This window comes from Monopterus albus, unplaced genomic scaffold (assembly GCF_001952655.1).
Source record: "Monopterus albus unplaced genomic scaffold, M_albus_1.0 scaffold99.1, whole genome shotgun sequence".
Taxonomy (NCBI): Eukaryota; Metazoa; Chordata; class Actinopteri; order Synbranchiformes; family Synbranchidae; genus Monopterus; species Monopterus albus.
In genome coordinates this window covers 2,448,143-2,470,363 of record NW_018127979.1, presented here as the reverse complement: position 1 = coordinate 2,470,363, position 22,221 = coordinate 2,448,143, and the positions used below count along the sequence as shown (strand labels likewise).

The window sequence follows — 22,221 nt, the reverse complement described above, 5'->3', positions numbered from 1 at the left end:
AAACTGATGTTAAACTGATTTTTGCTCATTCTTTGTCCCACTCTCTCTGTGCAAAAGTATGTCTGGCAGTCTCTTCAGTCTGGCAGCCAGACTTTTAGCAGACAGTAGCTCGTCTGTTGCTGACTGTTTGAAATGACCACTCATAGTTTGACAAACCTTTATAACCTTCACTAGTTTGCAGGCGGGGTCTAATTTATGGACCATATTTTGAAGCCACAGGATAGAGAAGCTGAAATAACAACAGAAGCACTGAAGACAGCAGAGTATCATGTAGGGGCTTAGTATAGCGGAGAGACACCACATCCTGTCCCACTATCACTTTATGTGTCAGATGTGTAAAATCTTAGTTAATGCACCTTTTGGAAAAACAAATTAATACACAAAGCCTTAATAGCAGCGCTAGCACAAGACACACCCCTTAAAGTCTTTTCATCGGTGTTGTGTTTTCTTTGTTTAGCACAGAGATTTCTTTTCTCAACAAGGACAAACTAAATACTTATAAAATAGAAGAAAATCTGAATCAACACTAAATCCAGTAGGTGCTTGTTAATTAGCATACAGTTGGTATAGGGTAAATGCCAGTAAAGCATTCTGTGCAGATCTGTGGAACACTTCTTCAGCTGGTTTAAGCTTTGCTGCTGTCGGAGGGCAGCAGGACGTATCATTTATTATATCCTGCAGCCTCTAGTTTGAGATGCGTCATTGTGTTCCATGATCCACTGTATTAGGTTGATTAAATCTTGTGGAAATTACACTAAGCTGTTACAGAACAACACCACCTACCTCTTCACTCATTAAAGTGTTGGGTTTTAACTCAGTATTCTTCCAGTTTATTCAGGAGATGCCTGTATAGCCTGTTTTCTAATGTTTCTTGTGAGAGCGATGCTTCGCGTTTTAGTTTTAAAATGCATCTGTAATTATGTTATAATGTGATGAAGAATTATGGCTGAAAAAGTACAAGACTGGCATCATATATCCAGCTAAAAACAACAGCTTTACTGTAGTCCTACTAATTTTATCAAGACCTACAACAGTCAGGGGCTGCATGTAGCAGTAATTCCATAGATCACTGTGTTGCCAAATAGAACACATACCATAAGTGGCATAACATGATCAAACTTTCATTACGTGGAAGCCATCTGTCCTTGGCTGCAGATTCCCTATGCCATGAACAATAATGTTTTCTGGAGAAGAATGTACAGTACCTACATATTAGAGTTATGAGAACGTGACTGCCTAGTAATTTATTTCAATATTCCTCAGTTGATCTTCCTCTTTACCAAGTATTGAAGTGCTGCAGCTCAGCAGGTATGCTTGGAAAGCTGGGTTTTAGTTCAACTGGGCTTTTTTCTTTTGCAGCTCTGTCTGTCAGATCCAAGTATGTATTCACAAAAGCAACTGCTGAGATCTCAGAACATGGCAGCATCACCAAAATATACAGTAGGTCCAACAGTACGAGAAACACCGTCAGCCAAATGGTTAGACAAGATTTAAACAAACTACAAGTCTATCAAACTCATGTGGAAGAGCGAACAAAGGAAAAATTACAAATATCTCCTTTATAAATCATCAGAATTCACAGACTGACTTCCTGGTCAACTTTGACTTGCTGTATGGTGTATTGCATGTTATAATAACATTTAGTTTAATTTGCAATGAGGGACTATTTGCAACAGTGTGGCATTCACTTGTGTTTAATGACAAGGAAGGTTTACATGATAAGTTCTAAGATCTTCCTGTTTGGCTACTAAACACTAAATACTGTGGCCCAGTATTCAATGTTGTATTTTCTTCCTTCTTCTTTCAACTTAAGCAGTTCCACAAGACAACAGAACTCGGGGTTGTTTGACAGCATGAGTTGGACTAACCAGGATCAGAGGGGTAATTTAGAATAAAATGTTAATGAAAATGTGGCTTCCGGTTCCTCACTTAAAGCTACAATATGTAATTTTTTTCACATATTTTTGTTGTAGAAATCTGCTCCAGAACTTGTCTTAATGTAGAGAGTTGTTGTCTGTCCAAGGCTCCTGTGACCCAGACTCATTGGACAGCCCTGGCAGCAGTGCAGAAATATTAGCTTATAAAAGGTTTTGAGCGGGACTGACCTCTTTAACCAATCAACGATTTTCAGTTATTTCTGCGTGACCAGTAAACTTTGTTGCAGTTTCATTTATTGTAATTTCATAATGACAAATATCTGAAGAGCTGGGCAGAGCGTGGCGGAGTAGAGTGGAGGGATCTGTTGTTTCATGTAGCGCTACTTTAAGTTACATATTGTAGTTTTAATATATGCAACAAACCCTGCGTCAGAATCGAATCAATAGGCTTTTTTTCTGACTACACCAGTATGATATTCAACATTTCCAGCACCTTTTTTTCAGGTGTGAGTGTTGAGTTGGTTAATTTGAAGTTAGCGAATATGGGAATCTTTCCCAAGACAGTGAATCAGCATTGTGACCGTGAGCGTGTTAGCATGTTAGCATTTTGCTCAAAGCCACTGTGCCAAAGTACAACTAGCTACCTGTTTAACCAACAGTATCTCACTCTCACTAACTCGACATTTCACTCAATGAAGTGTGGTGTAAAACACACCTGCAGCGTTCCTCTATCACTGGGCCACACACGTACAAACCCACCGGATGCTGTAAAGGATTTTTGCTCCTCTGTGGCAGGTGATAATTCTCAGAGCAGCGGAGATGGGGTTAATGAGGGGTCAAGGAGTTCGGATAAGAAACAACGGTTTTATGGTGCCTGCTGCAACCTGCAGCACGCTGATAGCTGTTTGACCTGGCTGACCTTTGAACTCTGCAGGGTCAAGTGATCAGAAAAACTGGGTCGTTTAGATAGGTTAGATTGGAACAAGTAAAGGATGTGTATGTCACAGCAATATGTCCAAGAGGCACAGATAAATTGTTCTTAATGATTATAACCCTACTCAATTTGTTTCCAGAGCCATTAGATCGTTGTCAGCTATCAGACTCTTTAAGGTACTGGCTACATTTGATTAATTTGTAATTAAATTGATAACTTACTGGTTATTAAGTATTCAGCTGATTGGATAGTGAACTTATGTATGGATAATGTACTTGTGCATTTCATTTTATGCAGTATATGTACACTGTGTGCACAATATATATTTGTTATATGAACTAAAACTCCCGGGCTCTGTATGTCCTGTCTGCTGTATCTTTATTTATTGATTTTTTGACATTTGATATCCCTGCAAATCAATATCCTCTCTTTGTCCATCTCCCTCTTGCTCTGTCTGTCTCTTCCAGCAAAGTGTCCATCATGGCTATCACCAGTGGATGTGGATCACTGTGGGGGGACTGTGATTAACAGATAGCACCTCATCTCCCCCGCTGGCAGGCCATCATTATGACAAGCACTAGGAAATGGGTGCTGTGGGCGAAAAGACCTTTTGGAAAATGTCAGCGGCAGTCAGAGCCCCAAATTTCCTCCATTTGCTCTTTCCCCTGTGATGCTCAGCCCCTTAATTACGTAGCCCCTTTCTCTTATCGCCAAACGCTTTGTATCCAAGTACAGTGTCTTCTTGTGGCTTACCTGCTGATTGAACCAAACAAAACACCAGCCGTATATTTTACTCATCTCAGCAAAAACAAATACAAAACAAAAAACAGCAGTATCTGCAGCAGTGCTCATTCCCAATCCCCTTTCACTGGAGCCATGCGTCACTGTCTTAATACTCTTAGTCTTTCATGTTGGCATGTTTTCCAAGAACCCGTTGCATTTTTAGATTTGTAAAATCCGCCAGAATGTCTGCAATGAATATTTCCACAGTCTTGAGTGTTTTAATGTGCTGTTTGACCAGCCCAACAGAAACGTACAGATCTGGCACCAGGATCAGATTATTATTGTGCAGTCTGGTGTGGAAACTGTGGAACAGGTCATTTTCCATTTGAACACAAACCCCTTGACATTTATCAAGAGAAGCAGGACGTATTGATACATGGATATGTTTTGAAGCTCTAATTAATATCTTTCCTGTGCATGGGTGTACATGTTATGTATATTTCTATTTTTTCTTTGCCCCAAAAACAAACAAACAAAACAAAAACTGCTACTATTACAGATTTGATGGATGTAAATGTCGTCTTTCCAGACAGGTCTTTGTTGCATTTTATAGTCTGTTTTTGTTGTTGTCTTAATTAGCTTTTGCTAAAAAAAAAAGATAGAGAATACATGTTGAATAAAGTCTTGCATCTTATTGCTATGTAAGGATAAAATATTTCTCTTTCTGTCTTTTTTTCACATTCAGTTTGAGAGGCAAATTAATACTTCAAAGTGAGAAGTCACAGAAAAGTTTTCACATTTAAGCTATGTATTAATTTCAAGGCCTAAACGTGCCCTCAATTATTCTACCACTGCACCTAAGTAATTGATTTTGGGTAAAGAAAGAGAGAGGTGGGGGGTGGGGATGAGGGTGGGAGATCTGTGTTGATGTGTGAAAATTGCAAAGCCAACAAATGAAAAATAACTGACAGTATAACTGCTGTGCTTTATTGATTTTTTTTTCCATCAAGGCATTTGACTAAGTTGAGCCCATCATAACATAAACTGTTAAACTTTTTGTGATAATTTCTATTTTGTCCACTCGCTTGGCCTCTCGGTCTAGCATTGACTCGTATAGGCGTCTGCAGTCAACCACACAAAGACTTGTGAGACTCAAGTCTGGGAGTGTGTGTGCTGAGGTACAGATGCAGTAAACAGAACATGCACAGAGACTAGATAATGAGCATCTCAGGTGACTGCATGTAGTGATTACCAGGTAGCTGGTGTTATAGGAACTATATCACATACACATAACACTTCCACTGAATGTACACACACACACACACACACACACACACTCCTGAGAGATTTTTGGTTATCACACCCTTCCAGATTGTTCTGAACTACTTATGGAAAACACACACACATCTCAAGATGTGGCCACTCTTGCCAATATGAGCCCAGTGTTAAGAACAGTTGTTGTGTTTTTTTGTTGTTGTTGTTGTTGTTTTTTTTAGCATCTCTAAATTCCTAGCGTTGCTAAGGTGCTTTGGGAGGGGATTAACAGAGGCTGGCGCCGATGAGCAAGCCTAGCAGATTTCCGACCAGCAGGAAAAAGACAAAGAAAGAGGGGAAAGAAGGAGGAAAAGCAGCAGAGGGTTAGACAATAGGGAAATGGCAGTAACAGCCTGTGTAAACATGATGACTTAAGAGAGGTAAAGAGGTAGAAACGAATGAGATCTGAGCAGTGTAACACCAGACTAAATAAGTGTCTTAAAGAGCAGGCCTCAACTTTCACACGGTCGGGGTAGAGGACACTTTCCCTTTTGCTTTTTCTCTCTGCCCTCTTTGCTTCTTTCCCCTTATGTCTACCAAAATTGCCTTTATACCTGCATCCATCTCCTCACTTTCTTCATTTGCTTCTCAATTTCTTTTTGTCTCTTTATTCCCCCAAGGGCAACAGTTTCAGATCAAGACACTCTCGTCTCGCTCTCCCTCTCTCTCTTTCTGCAACAACTTCAAACAGTGCCGACGATCAGGTCATACTGATGTGCCCGGAGCATCGGTGACTGTGCCGTCTCAGGTGAACATCTCCCAGTGTGTCCTAGATGACACGCTCTTTCTTTCAACCATCTCACTGCTTTTAATTAGTGCAGCGAGTAGTGGAAGTAGCAAAGACAGCTGAGCCACGTTTACCAATTATTGACCTGCTCATAGGAACCTCTGTGGCAGCAATGCAGTGCTTTTACAGCTGAAAAAAGAAAACAGTTACATATTAACTGACCTTGATTTTCACTAAATCTCTGCTAGCCAAAGAAGCACAGCAAAGGCAGTGAGGTCCACATACATTTCTTTGAATCCTCCTCAGGCCCTCTCGCCTTCTCAGGTAGAGTGTAACTAGATGCGGTCTGTTTCTGAAATACACAGCACTTGACTAAGGGCCAGCACTGCTTCTCGCTTGCCATCCATCCTCTCCCTCCCCTCTCCTTCCCCTACCTAGGTCAGGTTACCCCTCAGCCTCTCTCCTTCTTTTTACCTTTCCTTGAGTGGTGGCAGGTAGTGTGCTTTGCAGCCACATCAGTGTCCATAGATGATGAAAACCATGTGCCTCTATGTTTGTGTGCTACCCAGACAAGTGTTTGTGACTGTTTGAGCTCGGCAATCGGGCTTCTGTAACCGTGCCCGTCTCAGCCGCGCTGGCTAATGTGACTGTGTTGGCTGAGGCGCGGAGCCGGCCGTCTTTCAACCACTGATCCCTCAGAACTACTCATCTGATCAGGCTGGATCTGCGCTCCACGGCTGCCAGGGTCACCCAACCCAACCCCGGGGTCAACCGTCTAATTACAAACCCCTGTGTCCTCCGTCTCTGTCACCACCAGGGACATGGGGAAGGTGGGGTATAGAGGGAAGAAGCCTGAGAGGGGAAAAAAGAGAATATTGACTTAGACATCAAAAGGTCAACAGTGAGTATAACCAATCTCTGCACTTTTTTCTCTTCAGTTCTGTGAGCAGAGACATGTGGGTGTGAAGCTCTGATTTGCAGTATCTTGATCATATTCTTTAAAGCCTTCAGGCAGAGATAGAAGCTTAGACCCATGGGACAGGAGCTACGTCAGTGTATGTGGGTTTATGTATCAGCCTGCCACTAACTTTAGATACAAGGACAGTGCCGGTTTCTCTGTGTCTGCTTTCTTGTCTTTGTTTTCAACATTTACTGAAGCAGCACACCCTATATATTTCCTCTATCATGGCTCCATGGCGAGACAAACTCTGCTTTTAAGACCAAGAGGCCAAGTGTTTACATGTGATTTCCTTTGCCCTGACCTTTGACTGTGACCACTGACTGAAATGGAATTTAGGAGATGCTGCACACTGGTACCAGTCAAAGAGAGAACACACATACACCCACCAAACCACTATTACATTATATTAGGCTGCAGGTTCATTAATCACAAATGCGAAGGCTTTTCAGCCAGTGTAGGAAATTAATCAAAAAAGGGGACATTAATCACATGCATGAACAGCAGCAGTTACACCTGTGACAATGCCATCTGATTTAAACGTGTTACTCCAGACTGTGTTAATGATGCCACCCAGGGCCAGGCAAGGCAACCTCTCTGCCTTCGCTGAAACAATAATGCACTAACTATGAAGCAATTTTCTTGCATGTAGTCAAGGGGTGTGTTGATGCTCATTGCACAGGGGTCAGTGGGTGTTTCAGCAATTACCAGGTGCAGTTTTATTCTGACAGCTTGACCACTGGGTTTTTCACTCTGTCCATTGAAATTATATTAGTCATACTTTGTTGTTTTGTTTTGTTTTTCAGCCGTTTTGCAGCTGAGAAATAGATTATCAGTGTGAAACAAAAACAAGTTGCTGTTGGAAAGGTTTAATTAGCAAATGTTCTGAGCTGAACCAAAATAGATGTAAATATGGTGTCCAGAAATTGGAGCATTGTTTGTATGAGAGATACATTCAGAAATAGGAAAAACATCTTGGAAATCCTGCATGTGTGGCTACACTGCCCTCTTTTGAATGCACTGCAATGTACTGTATCCTAATGATCTGCTGCAGGACTGGTAATCGTACAAAATAGAAACAGAGATGTAAAATAGACGCAAACCTTGTACAATTCAAGGTCATTTGAAATAAGACAGAACAAATGAACCTTTTAGAGCAAACTGTAATATCATAGCAAGTGCTGCACAATATGCTGTAATGCCATTCAAACTGAGGTTGTATGGCAGCAATACAGTTACACTCTTGTGGGTATTTTGTCCTTGAACTGCAGAAGCTTATGTCTTGTTCCACTATTCTCTTAAAAAAATTTAAAAAAGACAAATCCTTTCAGACGTGGCTCAAATCCATTGAGGGGAAAGATGTTCAGTGGTAAGAGTGATTACCTGTTTCTGTCCTTAAACACAAAGGAACAAAGCTGTAACAAATGTAACATTGTGGGTAACTAACTGTGGGTTAAATGAAGTCATGCCCAGTTTGGTTGCTAAAACTCCTGGCAATGACACTGTGCATTTAAGACATTGACATGAATTTAATACAATGGGTTATTTCTAAATGTGTTTGCAGCGCTCCCACAGTCACTGACATTCTGTTAAGACAGGTGCAGATTTTGTAAGTTTTCTTTAATTATAAGAAGGTTACCAGAGGTAAACCACAAGAACTCAGGAAACCCTCAGGAATCAGTAACAAATATTGATACAAATCTTTTTTATTTAGTTCAAAACATCAACCCATTAAGGTACAGACATTTCAAACTATAGTTTTCTTAGCATTTGTCCTCCTTTATTGATATATTATAGGGTTGTAATATTTTATTTACATTATACTTTATTCAGCTCACAACATGATACAAAGCCAAATTTTTAAGTAAAAAATGTAAAATCTATTCCAAGAAAGAATGAAATAGTCAAGAAAGCACATTTTTTCAAGTATCTGTTTGAATACATTTTTCTGACATCACAGAATAAAATTAGAAAAAGAATAAAGTTCATTTGATGATTAGTCTGCCATTTTTTTACAGATAATAAGGTTGGGAAAGAACAAATCAAGGAGGCAAGGCAGTTTTATTTATATAGCACATTTCATACACAGAGGCAAGTCACAGTGCTTTAGAAAGACACAAAAACAGTGACATCATTAAAAACACTAAGCAATAAAACATTCAAACCAGAATAAAATCAGTAAAGACAAAATTAAGATAAAACATTGTTAAAATGAGATAAAATACCTAAAATAAAAACATATAGACAAAATAGAAGGTCAGAAACATGATTATCTAACAGTTAGAAGTTAAAAGTTGCCCCGAATTCAACAGATGAAACAAAAGTGCAGCATAGAAACTGGTCAGTCAAAGGCACTGCAAAGCTGCAGAGCTTTCAGTTTAGACTTGAAAAAGCTGTGGCACATTGAAGTTCATCAGGAAGTTGATTCCATCTGTGTGCAGTAGCTAAAAGCAGCTTCACCCTGTTTGGTTCTGACCCGAAGTTCTACCAACTGACTGCTTCTTAGGGATCTCAGAACCCTGCTGGGTTTGTATTCTTTAAGGAGATCTAAAACATATTGTGGCCTCATACCAGTGAGTAATTTATAAACTAGCAGAAGCACTTTAAATTCTATTCTGGCCTTTAGCTTTATTCACTTAAGTTTTTAATTATATTATAAGTCAAGCGGTTCTTGTTTACAGCTATAATAATGAAACAATTACATACACACAGTAGCTGTAGTATCATTTAATAGTCCCTTAATAAATCCTTGCCCTCTGCTGAGCCTTTTAGCAGCACCTCTGAGCTTGGAAACAAAATGTTCAGATGGTATCTATTAGTATATTTTCTTTGCATTTATGGCTGAGTTTGCCTCATTGCTGAGGCTGTGGTCTGGTCCACCAGCACCGTGCCCTGGCTCCTTTAGCCTGACAGGCATTTCCAATAAACTTGCGTCACGTCATGACAGAGAAACTGCCGACTTGGTCTAATTAGAAGGCATGATAAGAATTATGGAGAGACAGGGAGAGAGTAGATTGAAAATCAAAATGAGGAAGGCTTTATCAACAGTGCTGAAGACTCCTAGTTATTTATTCATGGGATTAGTAAAGAGGACTTTGGAACAGAGTGCCCTGCCAAGCTCCCAACAACCACCATGTTTGCTGTGTTGAGCCTGATACGTTGCTAAGCATTACAAATGACCCTTCTCTTTAGTTTTCTCTTTCTTTTCCCCTCTCTTCTCTGCCTTATACGCAAACACTTGACACCTTCCTGAGTAGACTTACCTGTCCAGGTATTCCAGTAATCCAGGCCAAGCCTCGTCAGGTGGAAGAAAGTCTATCCTAGGGTGGAGATGGCGGGGATGAGGAGAAGGTGGAGGGAGCTGCAGTAAGTCTAGCCGCTGGTGGAGTGGAGGAGGGAGGGAGAGGACCAGAGACGGGGGGCAGGTAAAGGGGATCATGTTCAGGCTCCTGGGGACAGGAGACTTGGCGTGGCACTGCACTGCCCACCCAACATCAACACTCTCAGGTTCCCTGGCTGAGATGGGCCAGATAATCACCCTCTTTCCACAGGGACCATCTGGAGGCAGGGAGGGAGGAGAGGACCATATTTTATTTCCATAAAACATAAATTCATTTATCTGCTGGTGAGATAAAAAAAAAGAACACAGCTCCTTTTTCCTTTTACCTGACAGCTGAGTCACAGAAAACATTCACACATGAGCACAACATGCAGGTCAGAGAAAACAGCACACACGTGTTCATGCTCACAGCAGTGTTCACTCTCACCTGTCTCCAGTTTGATTGACGCTCTTATCCCTGTACAGATCAGAGGACAGCTACTGTGATTATCATCTCCCTGTGGCAACTGAGACACCCCTAATCCCATAATAATCCTTCACAGTCAGCCAGCACAGGAGTGTCCTGACCTCCTGCAAGGAAAACACATGCACACATGGACATTTAACATGGAAGCCATATGTATTTCTAAAGAAAACAAATGCTACACTACACAAACTCTATCAGACACTATTTTATTACATTTTCAATTCCACTTTTTAAATAATAGCCTCAAAACACTTTAACATTTTCCCTCATGCTTCTTTGATATCTGCTTCTCTCAGACTGTAAAACCTCAAACTGTAAAACATGAGAAACACCTGCTCCAAACAAAAAAGTGCTGTATAACCCATATCTGGCACAGACACTTGCCCTCCTTTTTTAGCAATAACACCAGCTGTACCAGATTAAAAAAAATCTTTATAAAATAATATAACTTCTAGATTAAGTAAACACACAAGAGGACCTAACAGCGCCATGTACCATATGAGCCCTAACAAATTAAAATACAGAAGTATCCTGACACCTCTATGTTTCATTTTGTATTAAGAAAAGCAAATCACTTTGATGGTGACAGCTGGTTGAAATCTTATGTTTTCTGGTTTAATACTGGGGCTACATATGTACTATATATTTTTGCAGTGGTGGAAGAAGTACTCAGATCCCTTACTAAAGTGAAAGTAGCAAAACCATGGTGTAAAAATACTCTGTTACAAGTAACTGTCCTGCACTCAAAACGTTACTTAAGTAAAAGTACATTTATCTGCTTTTCTAGTGTCAAAAATACTTAAAATACAAAAAATAAAAGTAATCATTATGCAAAATGGAACATTTGACTTTTAATGTTTATGATATTGTTTGATTATAATTACGGATGCATTGATGTGTTCATCGCATTTAATGTTGCAGCTGGTAAAGGTGGAGCTCGTTTTAACTAACTTATAATATGTGAATTTTCCACAAAAGTATGAAGAAACACAAAATGAAAATACTCAAGTAAAATACAGATAACTCAAAAGTGTACTTACTGTAAGTACAGTACTTGAGTAAATGTACTTAGTTACTTTCCACCACTGTATACTTGGACTGTACCTGGACTGTGTCTAATGTTTATTAGGCGATTTGTATAATTAATTTATGGAGTTGACTGGCACCTCTTGGCAACTAATTCACTCTAATGCTGCAAAAACATGATTCTGTGATGGATTCACTTGTTTATATTATGTAATCCCTTCTCAGGGTGTGCACCAGAGGAAAGTGACTTTCCATCTTTGGGTTACATTCAGGGTAAAATGAAGGTAAGAATAATGTTGTGACGTCTGAGTGATTGAGGTTATCGCTGAGGATGGGTCTCAGATCTTTGTGTTACACTGCTGCTGTACCATTCAGAACAGAGATTTGGTTACTGAAGGTGTGTGATGCAAAATCTGTGGGAATGACTTGTGCTGTAATCTGAATTTAGATGTAAAGTTTTAAGTTTTGTTTTTTTTTTATCTCACCAGTGACAGCAGCAATGCAAGATGGGCCAGGCCGTCTGTTGTCATTCATGTTGCGCTATTTAAAAAGAATGAATCTGACTTTCTGTTTTTGACGTCTTTTGGTTGAGGTTCTAAAATGGAAAATGAGAATAAAATGATTATAAATCCAAATAACTACCAAGACACAACAGAGGCACTTATTTTTCACTGAGCACTGAATCCATCTACTACAATTTTATATTTGTGTAATAAATAGATATTCATATTCTGCTAAAAAGATAAATTAAAAGAGAATTAAAAACATATTAATGCCATTTAAAGTGTTTAGGCAAACAGAGTTCTAAGTTTGGTAATCTGTTGTTTGCAAGCATGCATTACTCGTTAATACAAAGTGGGAAGTCATGGTGGGTTTGAGGTTCAGCGGGGGAAGGGGTGTGTCAGGCCATCTATGAGAGACTTTTTCTCACTTCTGCTGATATTCTCTTTGTCTTGTAATGACCTCTGTTTATGTATCTCTCTGTATTGTGACAGTGCATATGCATGCTCTGTGAGGCACTTTATGTCTGTCACTGTGACGTAACTACAGCCTTTCTGCAGAAGTGGAAGGAGTGATGGCTGGTTCGCTTCCATGGAGCCCTAACTGCAGGGAGATGTGCTCAGCAGGGGGTCTGGGAGTCAATGGATGTCACTGTTTAACAAGCTGTTTCAGCACTGTTCCATAGACAAGAAAAACTGCACACTGCAGACAGGACAAAGAAAGACCCTGCAAGTCTCTGTGTGGATATGGTAATAACACATACAGACTTGTGTGTCCCTTCAATTTGCTAACATGGTTAGCATACACCCTATGCATGCACTATGGGGGGTTTAAATGGGTCATTCTTTCACCTCCCAGGAAGAAATTGCTGCTTTAAATTTCTCTTTTTTTGGTGGCAAAGTGCGCCACAGTGACATTCTTGATATCCAGATATATAAAATATCCAACCATTACTTCTGACAAGTTGGATTTCATTACAGTGCTTGAGAAGCCATCATAATTTCTCAACAATATTCAGTGAAATCAGACACATACAGTAGATATTCTACAATACTGACATTTGTGGCTTCCAGTTTAGATTGTCTGAAATTTTGAATCTGGTGCCTTCACCTAAGCACTTTATGAAATGATCTGTTGACAGAAGTAAAAGTAAAATGTCTCTGCTGGTGGTGAAAAAGACAGAATGTAATGAATTAGGCTCCATAGGCTGAAATGCTACTGATTCCTCAAAGTGCATTTTGCCTGCAATTATGGGGTGTGACATTATTTTAAGCTCCTGAATCTGCCAGCAGGGTTACATCTTGATAACAGCTGACAGCACCAGCATTTATTTGATTTCATGTTTGATTTGATGTGCTGTGGTAAGTGAAAGAGTGAGTCACACTTGGGATTGTAAATAATTCACTGATAATGTGTTTGTTGTTCTCAAATCTACCAAAACCGCACTTCTATTTATTTATTTTTCACACATGAATGTACAGACAGGTGGCACCACAATGGATAAAGGTTTTCAAATGTAATACAGTTTGATTCACATGTTCCTGGAAACAGTATTAATTATTTATGTGATCAGTACCAATCAGTGCACTATATACTATCCATACTGACTGCTAAAACTGCTACAAAGCTGTGCGACTCAAATACCAAAAATCAACTATAATAAAGAAAACAATCCTGTGATTTAATACCAAAATCCAATTTAACCTTACAGACAGCCGCAAACTGTTTGCACGTCTTCCCTCCCATCTCCATATTGTGAAAAATCACTACAGATATAATTGTTGACATTTTTATTACATTCTTCATGGTTCCATTTCAAGCTAAGACTACATCTGCACAGATTACATTTAGCCATTATGCAAACACTTTGAACTGATACTGACATTTCTAAGCATCAAGAACAGTTTGGACCGGTATAGATTTAATCACTTTCCCTCTGTGAATGGTTAAAATGGGCCTCTAAGATGTTCTGTTGCTCCATTGTCATCACACTTTCTCTGTAATACTGAAATATCATCATAGTTTGCTCTGATCCCCTGCATGTAAAAATGTGTTTGCACCTGGACTGAAAAAATACATCAAATTTTTGTTTTGTTGCTCTGGGTATGGCAAATACAGTTGTCCACTTGATACCTGATTTATATTTCCTTATATTAAAGATAGTATCAGCACTACTTTGCCTTGCCTCTCCTTTCTTTTTCGGTGTCTTACACACAAACAGACACAGTTTGGGAACAGAGTGCACGAGCTCACTAACACCGCAGGGTATCACATTTTTATGACTGGTCTCAGTGGTGTAACTACAGTACACATCCGTCTCTTCAGCATTAGAGTGATAGATGTATTTTTCTTGCTGCCATTAGGGCTGAAGCAGTATGCTGTGCAAGGCTTGTGTATGCTAATGTGCCCTCTCACACCTGCAGTTTCCAATTACCCCTGAGGAATGGCGCCAAGACTCAGTTTGGAGCCACCAGCGATAATATGAGTAATGGCAAAATTGCACAAGTCCTTTGTAGAAATTTTTATAAAAAAGAGAGAGAGAAGAAATCATTCAAGAGGGGGCTGGAGAGAGGGCATGGAACAAGAACGGAAGGAGAGATGGAGGTAGTCAGAGAAATAGTAAGTGTGAAGAGAGCGATGCAGGGGTTCCACTGTTTTGCCTTGAAACTTCTTGTCACCACACTCTCATTGTGATTTTCCATTTCAGAACATTTACAGTGGTATAGCTTAGAACTCTCTCATTTTGATGCTCTTGAGACAAACGAGAGATGTGAGTTGAAACAGAATTGCCCAGAAGCAGCCACTTAGATGCATCCATCTTGCTTTCCTGAATCATCTCTGCTCCTTAATCATCTGTGCTCATGTTCGTAACTGATTTTGTTTCCCTTTCTTCTTTCCTGTCAGCCACAAGCAAACTGAGCCAACTGTGTTTTCTCTTTCTTCTCTCTGCTCCAGAGCCAACTATGCTGATTAGATATTTGTTTTGAACACGTGAGAGAGACAGAGAGGCAGATGATACTTGATAGGACTATTTTCTTGGTATTGAGCTACTGATAGTGTGTGTGTGTGTGTGTGTCAGACAGTGGGGTATTAGGGGTCCTTGTGGCTGCTGGTCTTGATAACAGGGGGTGGAAAATCAATCACCTCCTTTGACAGCCATGTGAGTAGCCCCGCCCCCTTACTCCCCCACTCCTCCCTCCTGTTTCTCTCTTGTTTCTTGTCAACCTCTGACTGTCACTTACAGAAGATTATCCACACAGTGCACAAAACCAAGCACAGATATCAGCACGCACGTCAGGCATGCACACACATCCTGTGCACATATTCAGGTAGGAGGCACCTGCAAAGCCTTGGCAGGATTAGTGAGCTGTATGAGCTGGTTACGGTGAGGAACACATGTTCAGGTCACTGTCTCTCTAACTGTGTTATTGCTCCAACCACTGTTCTTCTTATTATACTCCCCTCTCTGCTTTTCTTTTCTCTCCTCTTCCATTCGCAATCCCCCGTTCTCTCCTTCATATCTGCACATGTGTGTGCACAAACTGAATATGTTTAAGAGGTGAGGAGGGGGGCACCAAATCCGCAGAGAGGACTTGGCAGTTGCTGCTCTCCCTCTCGCTTCATTGCTTCGGTCCTTCCCAAATCCTATTTCACGGTGCCAAGCATCCGCTCCCTGGGATCTCCACAGCTCCCATCTCCAGACGCAGGTTTAAGCCCTTCTCTTGGCACCCGAACTGGGCATGGAGAGAGAAGGCATGTGACGCACATCAGCACTGCTAGAGACACAAACACACCTATTATCTGTGCTCAGAGAGAGACCGGCGTCCTGCAGTGTGTGCAGTGCTTACTCACACAATCTTAGTCTCACTAGCTTTAATAGACACATTTACTAACCTCTGGCATAAGTAGAGGGGTCAGCCTTTAAGCTGGGTTTCTCAGATGCACATTCACTCATTCATTAACTAAATCACTCAAACGATCACTTGCGCAACATACACAAAAACTCATTCAGTCAAGTAACAACAAATCAGTCAAACATAAGAGACTGCAGGCCTGTTAATTTGTTCTCCCATGATGGAGGGTTAACTCGTGCTTAAATGGTCCTACAATTACGATTAATCAAGGCCATGAATTAGCTGCCAAATTACCTGAAGCAACACCGACAGGGTTTTGGGGATGATGAGCATTGCTGTGTTCATGAGACAAATAATGCGTTTTTGTATAGTGGCCACTAGATGGCACCAAATAACCGAGTACACGGCGTTTTCATCTTGGTTTATCTCTCCTGCAGTCTCTTTCCTGTTACACATGACCAGTCATCAAATAAGCTCTTGATTTTCCTAATAATACACTAGTGGATCTGATTAACCTTTGAGTTCACTTTCAAAGCTCATTATGCAAATTAGTGGAACGAACTGAGGCACTTTATAATCATAACAGCTCCTTCATCTTTGTCTTTTTTCTTTCTCTATCATCCTTATCTCTGGGGTCAGGCAGCAGCCTTCAGCCACCACAAACTCATAAAACTTGATACATTTACCATGAATAATTCATTCCTATATTTTTCTTTATAATTCGAGTTGTAATTAAACTATTGCTGCAAAACATGCAAATATATGCAGTGTGTTACAGTGTACAAAACAATCCAACCGCTTTTTGTGCTAACGCCTAAGGTATGATAGACATCAACTAGGCTAGGAACCACAAACAGAAGATGTGCTGTTTACATTTGTTAATACTGCTAATATAAATGCAATCAACTCTTTAAAGATGTAAAACATATACTGTGTTTGTGTGTGTGTGTGTGTGTGTGTGTGTGTGTGTGTGTGTGTGTGTGTGTGTGTATAGTTAATTTATTCACTGCTCTGTCTTTTAGGATCTGTAGAATATCCATAGATGCCACATGTTGCAAGAATGGTTTTGAGTTCAAAACAAATTTAGTTGTTTCTCTAATACATCATTACATACCTTATATTGTTAATTTTCCAGAGCTTGTGAGCTGATACAGGAAAAATTCATGTGTACAGCATAATAGGATCCATTGTTCGTGCTGATAATAGCACAGAGTCAGCTGCTTGCGCTGCAACAAGAGCTGTAATGATTACACAAACTGAGAAAAAAAACCACTGGAAAACAGCTTAAAGCTCCAGATAATATATAACATGTCAGTAGATTGAACCAGTTTCTTCTGCTTCTATTTTGTTTGGTTTTTTAACATTATTGAAACAACTAATAATCTGTAAACAAAGCATTCAGCAGCAGTCCACTGATCATACACTTAGATGTCAGTTTACCTCTCACTTGAAAACTACTCAGCCTGTGAAAACAGCTGCATATACAGTATGTACTTCCAGAAGGAGCTCTCCAAAGTTTGGAAGAAAAACCTCTCAATGAGACAGACTGTCCTACACTCTGTCCTCATCATGCAACGCCTCAAAAGGTTTTCACACTTTAGTCACACTGATTTTACAGTTAAAGGCATTTAGTTTTTTGTTGGGCACATGTAACCTTGTGTGCATTTCTATGTTGCATTCAACTTCCCCACAGCAAATTATAAAGATTACATTTCTAAAGTTATTTCACAATGTTTGAAAAATGCTAGGCTTCAATTGTGATGAATATTTATTATAAATGTAATCATAACTAAGAGAGCTGTCCAGAAACACTGTCCATACTGTATAATGGCAACATGAGGAACATAACCCACTGCCCTGTATGCAGCTTCACTGTTGCCCACACAGAAGACAGAAGGAAGGTATGAACAATGACCCAGTTCTTCCACTCAGATGGAACAGTAATAGTAAGTCAGCCAACTATGTGGTAATCAGTGGAAACATCAGCTGAGCATGTCGAAAACTGAGCAGCAGTTTTGTTTGGAAATCAAAGCTAGTTGCTCGCAGAAGAAACATTAAACCCTAATTACAGGTGCTGATTCTGATTGGACATGGTCATCCATCCATCCATTATCTATATCGTTTATCCTACTGAGGGTCGTGGGGGCTGGAGCCAACGCCAGCTGACATTTGGCGAGAGGCGGGGTCAAACTTGGACAGGTCACTAGTCTTGGACATGTTGATATTATGTAGCAATGTGCTTAAGCAATGAGAAATGGGGATTTGCTCTGAGTTCATAATTTGGTATCTTCAACATGCAAGGACTAGTCTGTGAACATGGCAGAATTAGTTTATCTGCAAGACATTTAAAATGCATTTATTAAAAAAATGTCTTCTTTTCTTCTATTCCTAACAACTTATGGTATTTTTATATCTGCTGTGGTGGCGCTGTGTGAAAGCTATCCTAATTTTTAATACTATTGTGCTTTGTTGTAGGACAAATAGGTAAAATGGGGATAAGAGGCACTCCTATCTCCATAATATTACAATGACATTAAACACATCCTGCATAGTCACAGCTCATAAACAAAGAACAGGTTGTAATGTGTCCACTGAGGCAGACTCACTATCTTGAGGGAGGTAAACAGCGGCATCAAGCATTAATAGGTCAGAGCTGAAAGCGCTGGATCCCTTTGCATTATTAATAGTGTGTTTGCTAATTGAAAGTCATAACTCTACAAATGAAACGTCTGGGGTAGCCATCACACCGGGTTGCCCTGTTGCCACAGGATCTCCCTATATAGATATGGAGATAATATCACTGCTAGATCCCTGCTGAGCACAGCACATATCTTGTAGGATTATTATTATTATTATTACATCATTGTAAAAATATTACAGTGATTTTTCATCCATGTGCGTGCAGTCAGTTGTGGAAACAGGCGGCTGGCATTTAGGGCATGCGTCATGTCTCTGGCTAAGTATACTCACAGGTTAAATATACTGTTGACAAAATACAGATCAAAGAGTGAGGCCTGAGATACTCGGCACAGTGGGGGAAGTAAGTAGGCTACTGTACTTAAATATAATTCTTCAGTGCTTGTATTTAAGTATTTTATTTCTGGCTATTTTGTTCTTGTACCCCACTACATTTAAAGATGACACATTGTACTTAAGTTTCATGGGTTTATAATGTCCATTTAAGTAAAAGTAGGCTACATCAGTATTATCAAAAAAATACACTTTAATCTCCTAATTATTTTCTTCACTAATTGATTGATTGTAGGGTTTGCAAATATTCTGAAGATAGAGGAAAATGCAGACACAGTTACGTAGACCACAAAGTGACACCTTCACAATGTTTATTTTGTCCAGCGCTATGGTCCAAACCTCAAAATTATTAAATGTAAATCTAAATTATTACAAGAAAAGTGGCAAATCCTCATATTATAGAAGCTTGAGCAAAAGAATCATTTCCAATACATTTTCTGCCAGTCAACTAATTTTCAGTTTCAGTTCTTGATTGTATAAAGCTTAATCATAACATGATATTTTATTGCTCTTAATATGTTTTGCAGAGTAAAATGTTAACTGTAAAATTCAAACTAAACTAAACTAAAAAAAAAAAATACAAAAAATGTAACATTTCAGTAACTGGAGTCTGATAATGGCGAATAAAAAGTGCAAACTGGAAATACCTAAATGCAACACAATACTTCAAATATGCACTAAAGTACAGTAATTGCATACATGTACTTAGTTACGTTCCACTGAAGAACAGAAATAGGTCTTTCCCGCCAATTAGGCAGATATTCAAACTAATTTTAGTTGCTCATGTTCCTCATAACACTGGCAAACCAAAACAACGGATGTTGTCTAGATATAGTTGTAAGTAAAATAGTTGTGCTACGAACTTTAGTTACGTGTTTGATTCCAGGGCTTCTGGTCGTGCACATACACACCGTTGGTTGTGCACGTAGTGAGTGCTTAGATTTACTCTGCGAGAAGATCTCAGTGCGCATGCGCAGCGTAGCCATCTGAGGGCTGAGTGCTGTGTGCTGTGGGCGCCTCGCGTTGCCTGCACCGAGGCCAGCGCTGTTTCTCGGACTGCTACACGGACAGTCTCCTGCCAGACTGAAACAGTTTCTCAGACGGAGAGTTGCCACCGAGACGACCCGGAGCTTTGGCGGTTTGCTCGCGGTGAGATTTCTCCTGAAATGTAGCCAGCAGTGTGAGTGTGGTTTTCTGTAATCGGTCCCCGCATGGCTCTTCTTAGGGATGCCATGAAAATCCTAACAACCGACTGAGAGACCGCTGCTCCTCACTATCACAGACACGGCGGCGGCAGGGGTGGTGAGCGATGGATTGTGGTGGAAACATCCACAGTAGGTAGCGTTTACGAAGACCCAAGGAAAGCTAAACGTCTCTGCTGCACAGTGTAGCCGCCGCCGGAGCCTCGTAAGGATGGATTTCAACCTGCTCCGGAATATCATCACCAGATACGTAAGGGCCCCCGTCTGTTTACATAGTCACAACTGTAGCTCTGTGTGTTTCTTCCTTGTGTTTTTGTATCTAACCCACATGAGGTGCATATCCGGTTGCACACGCTCGAGCACGGACGCGCAGGGTGATCAACATGACCTGGAGCTGTTTGGGCAGCTCATTGCGTGTGGGCTGTCAGAATGAGTTGAATGGGGAATGTGCCAGTGGCTACAGTTGCAGTGATGGCTGGTGGATATGTACAATACAAATGAACTTAAACAGTGAGCTACAGCATGCGTGCATACTAACATATGTCACGGCTCCCGGTTGCCCTGGTCTACAGAGGAAGTAAGTCCCAGTCAGGACTGGAAAAAGAGACTTGAGAGGTCTTATAGAGACTCAGGCTGCAGCACTGGCTCGTGAACTGTACTCACTTCCAGCATGATAGAGCAGGTTAAACTACAGGGGCTCGGAGCTTCTAGCAAAGCCTCACCATCACGTGTTTTAGTCTTTCTGTGGGCAGGAAACATTCACATAACAAAGTAGATGTTGGTGAGCTATAATGATATTACCAGTCTGACCCGTCAGCAGTCTCTGATCCTCTGCCATGATAGGAAGCAGCTGGTTGGGAGGAGACTGAATTATCTAGTGGGAGCCACCTCTGTCAGGTCTAGTGAGCTTCATTAGACTGGGCACCTCTGGAGTATTGGCACATCCGCAGTACACAGTCAGTGACCCTTTTAGCTGACCTTAACACTGGCTCAGGTGCTGTGAAGATAACTGTTTGTGTGTATTTAGGATGTTTAAGTTTCTGTTATAAATTAGGGTCTAAGTGTGTGTCAAGCGACAGTGCGTCAGGAGATTGATGGATGCTCCAGCAGGACTAGCATCTGGGAGAATCAGATCCACCAGTGAGGCGGAGAGGGGGAGGTAGGGATGAGGTCACTGAACACGCCCCTCATCTCTCACCCGTTTCCCTTTGCATCTTCAATCCAAATCATTATGACAAGGAATTAATCATTAGTTCAATTATCCACATATTGATTTAGAATCGGGGGGATGGTTCTGAACCTCTATTACTTGAGTATCACCTTCTGTTGACCCTGCCGTGTCCTGACAGTTGCTCCCTTAGAAAAACAAATATTACATGCAGGTTGATTAACATGTGATAAGTAGTGTAGGGCAGCAAAACCTTTTCTCTGCTCCAAAAGTTTAAAAACTCCCATCAAAGTCGCTGCCTGGACGTAGCAACCCACCGGTGCTTTAATAATTTTGTTATCCAAAAAAAAAAAAGCTGAATTCATAAATCTTCTTCAGCATTACAGGACGTACTTTGATTTAGCTCATTTTACTCCACTGGGCAAATTTACGAGCCTTTCATTTCATATCTTCTACCCTTATCGTCACCTGGTCTCTGGCTTGTGGCCTGTCCTTGATGCATTTTGTGTGAGGGACATTTGTCTTTCTCAACTCCGCTTTGCTGGCTTTTACTTTGGTTTATTAACACCATCTTAATAGATTTAATAATGTGGAACATATCAGACTTTTATAGAGATCAAATAATAATGCCCTTGACTTATTTCCATTGTTGTTTGTGGTGTTTACACAGTCAAACAATCATTATAATGAGGGAGACTGGCCGCTAATATCCGACATAAAAATAGGAACTAAGAAATAAACAAATGATTCATTGAAAAGTATCATAGACACACAAAAAAAGAAAGTGCATCCTAAAAGACCCCCTTAGTATACAGATGATTTGCTATGATGACCTGTGTTCAAATATGAATTCTGTTCATTATCTGAGATAATAGAGTTTGGTGTGTTTCCATACCTTTATCTTAATCACCGATGCAGCAGCTTGTCACTGTGAAGTATGAGTTATGTTACTTTATTATTAACCGCAGACAGGTTTTTAAATGTATCCGGTACAGGACCTATTAATGAGAAGGAAATCAATGTTTTCTGAAGGCAGTGCATTCTGATGCCAGCTTTCTGACAGCAGAAGTATGGCTGCAGAAACGAGACCGCGCAGTACAG

General features: G+C 40.4%; 1 protein-coding gene and 1 long non-coding RNA gene across 15 annotated transcripts in view; both read left to right on the top strand.

The window, feature by feature from the left end:
- Positions 1 to 4,360, top strand: part of LOC109965460 (uncharacterized) — a 77,735-nt gene extending 73,375 nt beyond the window's left edge. For 3 of the 6 annotated variants that reach the window (XR_002275645.1, XR_002275641.1, XR_002275644.1), the window contains exon 7: positions 3,279 to 4,360. This is a non-coding gene — a long non-coding RNA (uncharacterized LOC109965460). The remainder of the gene's footprint in view (positions 1 to 3,278) is intronic. The other 3 variants (XR_002275642.1, XR_002275643.1, XR_002275646.1) reach the window with 3 other exon arrangements.
- Positions 4,361 to 19,617: 15,257 nt separating this feature from the next.
- Positions 19,618 to 22,221, top strand: part of LOC109965402 (probable phospholipid-transporting ATPase IH) — a 37,036-nt gene continuing 34,432 nt past the window's right edge. For 6 of the 9 annotated variants that reach the window (XM_020609379.1, XM_020609374.1, XM_020609380.1 and 3 more), the window contains exon 1: positions 19,618 to 20,202. In XM_020609379.1, coding sequence (XP_020465035.1) covers positions 20,164 to 20,202 — 39 coding nt within the window. In that variant the 5' untranslated portion in view covers positions 19,618 to 20,163. The remainder of the gene's footprint in view (positions 20,203 to 22,221) is intronic. The other 3 variants (XM_020609376.1, XM_020609375.1, XM_020609377.1) reach the window with 3 other exon arrangements.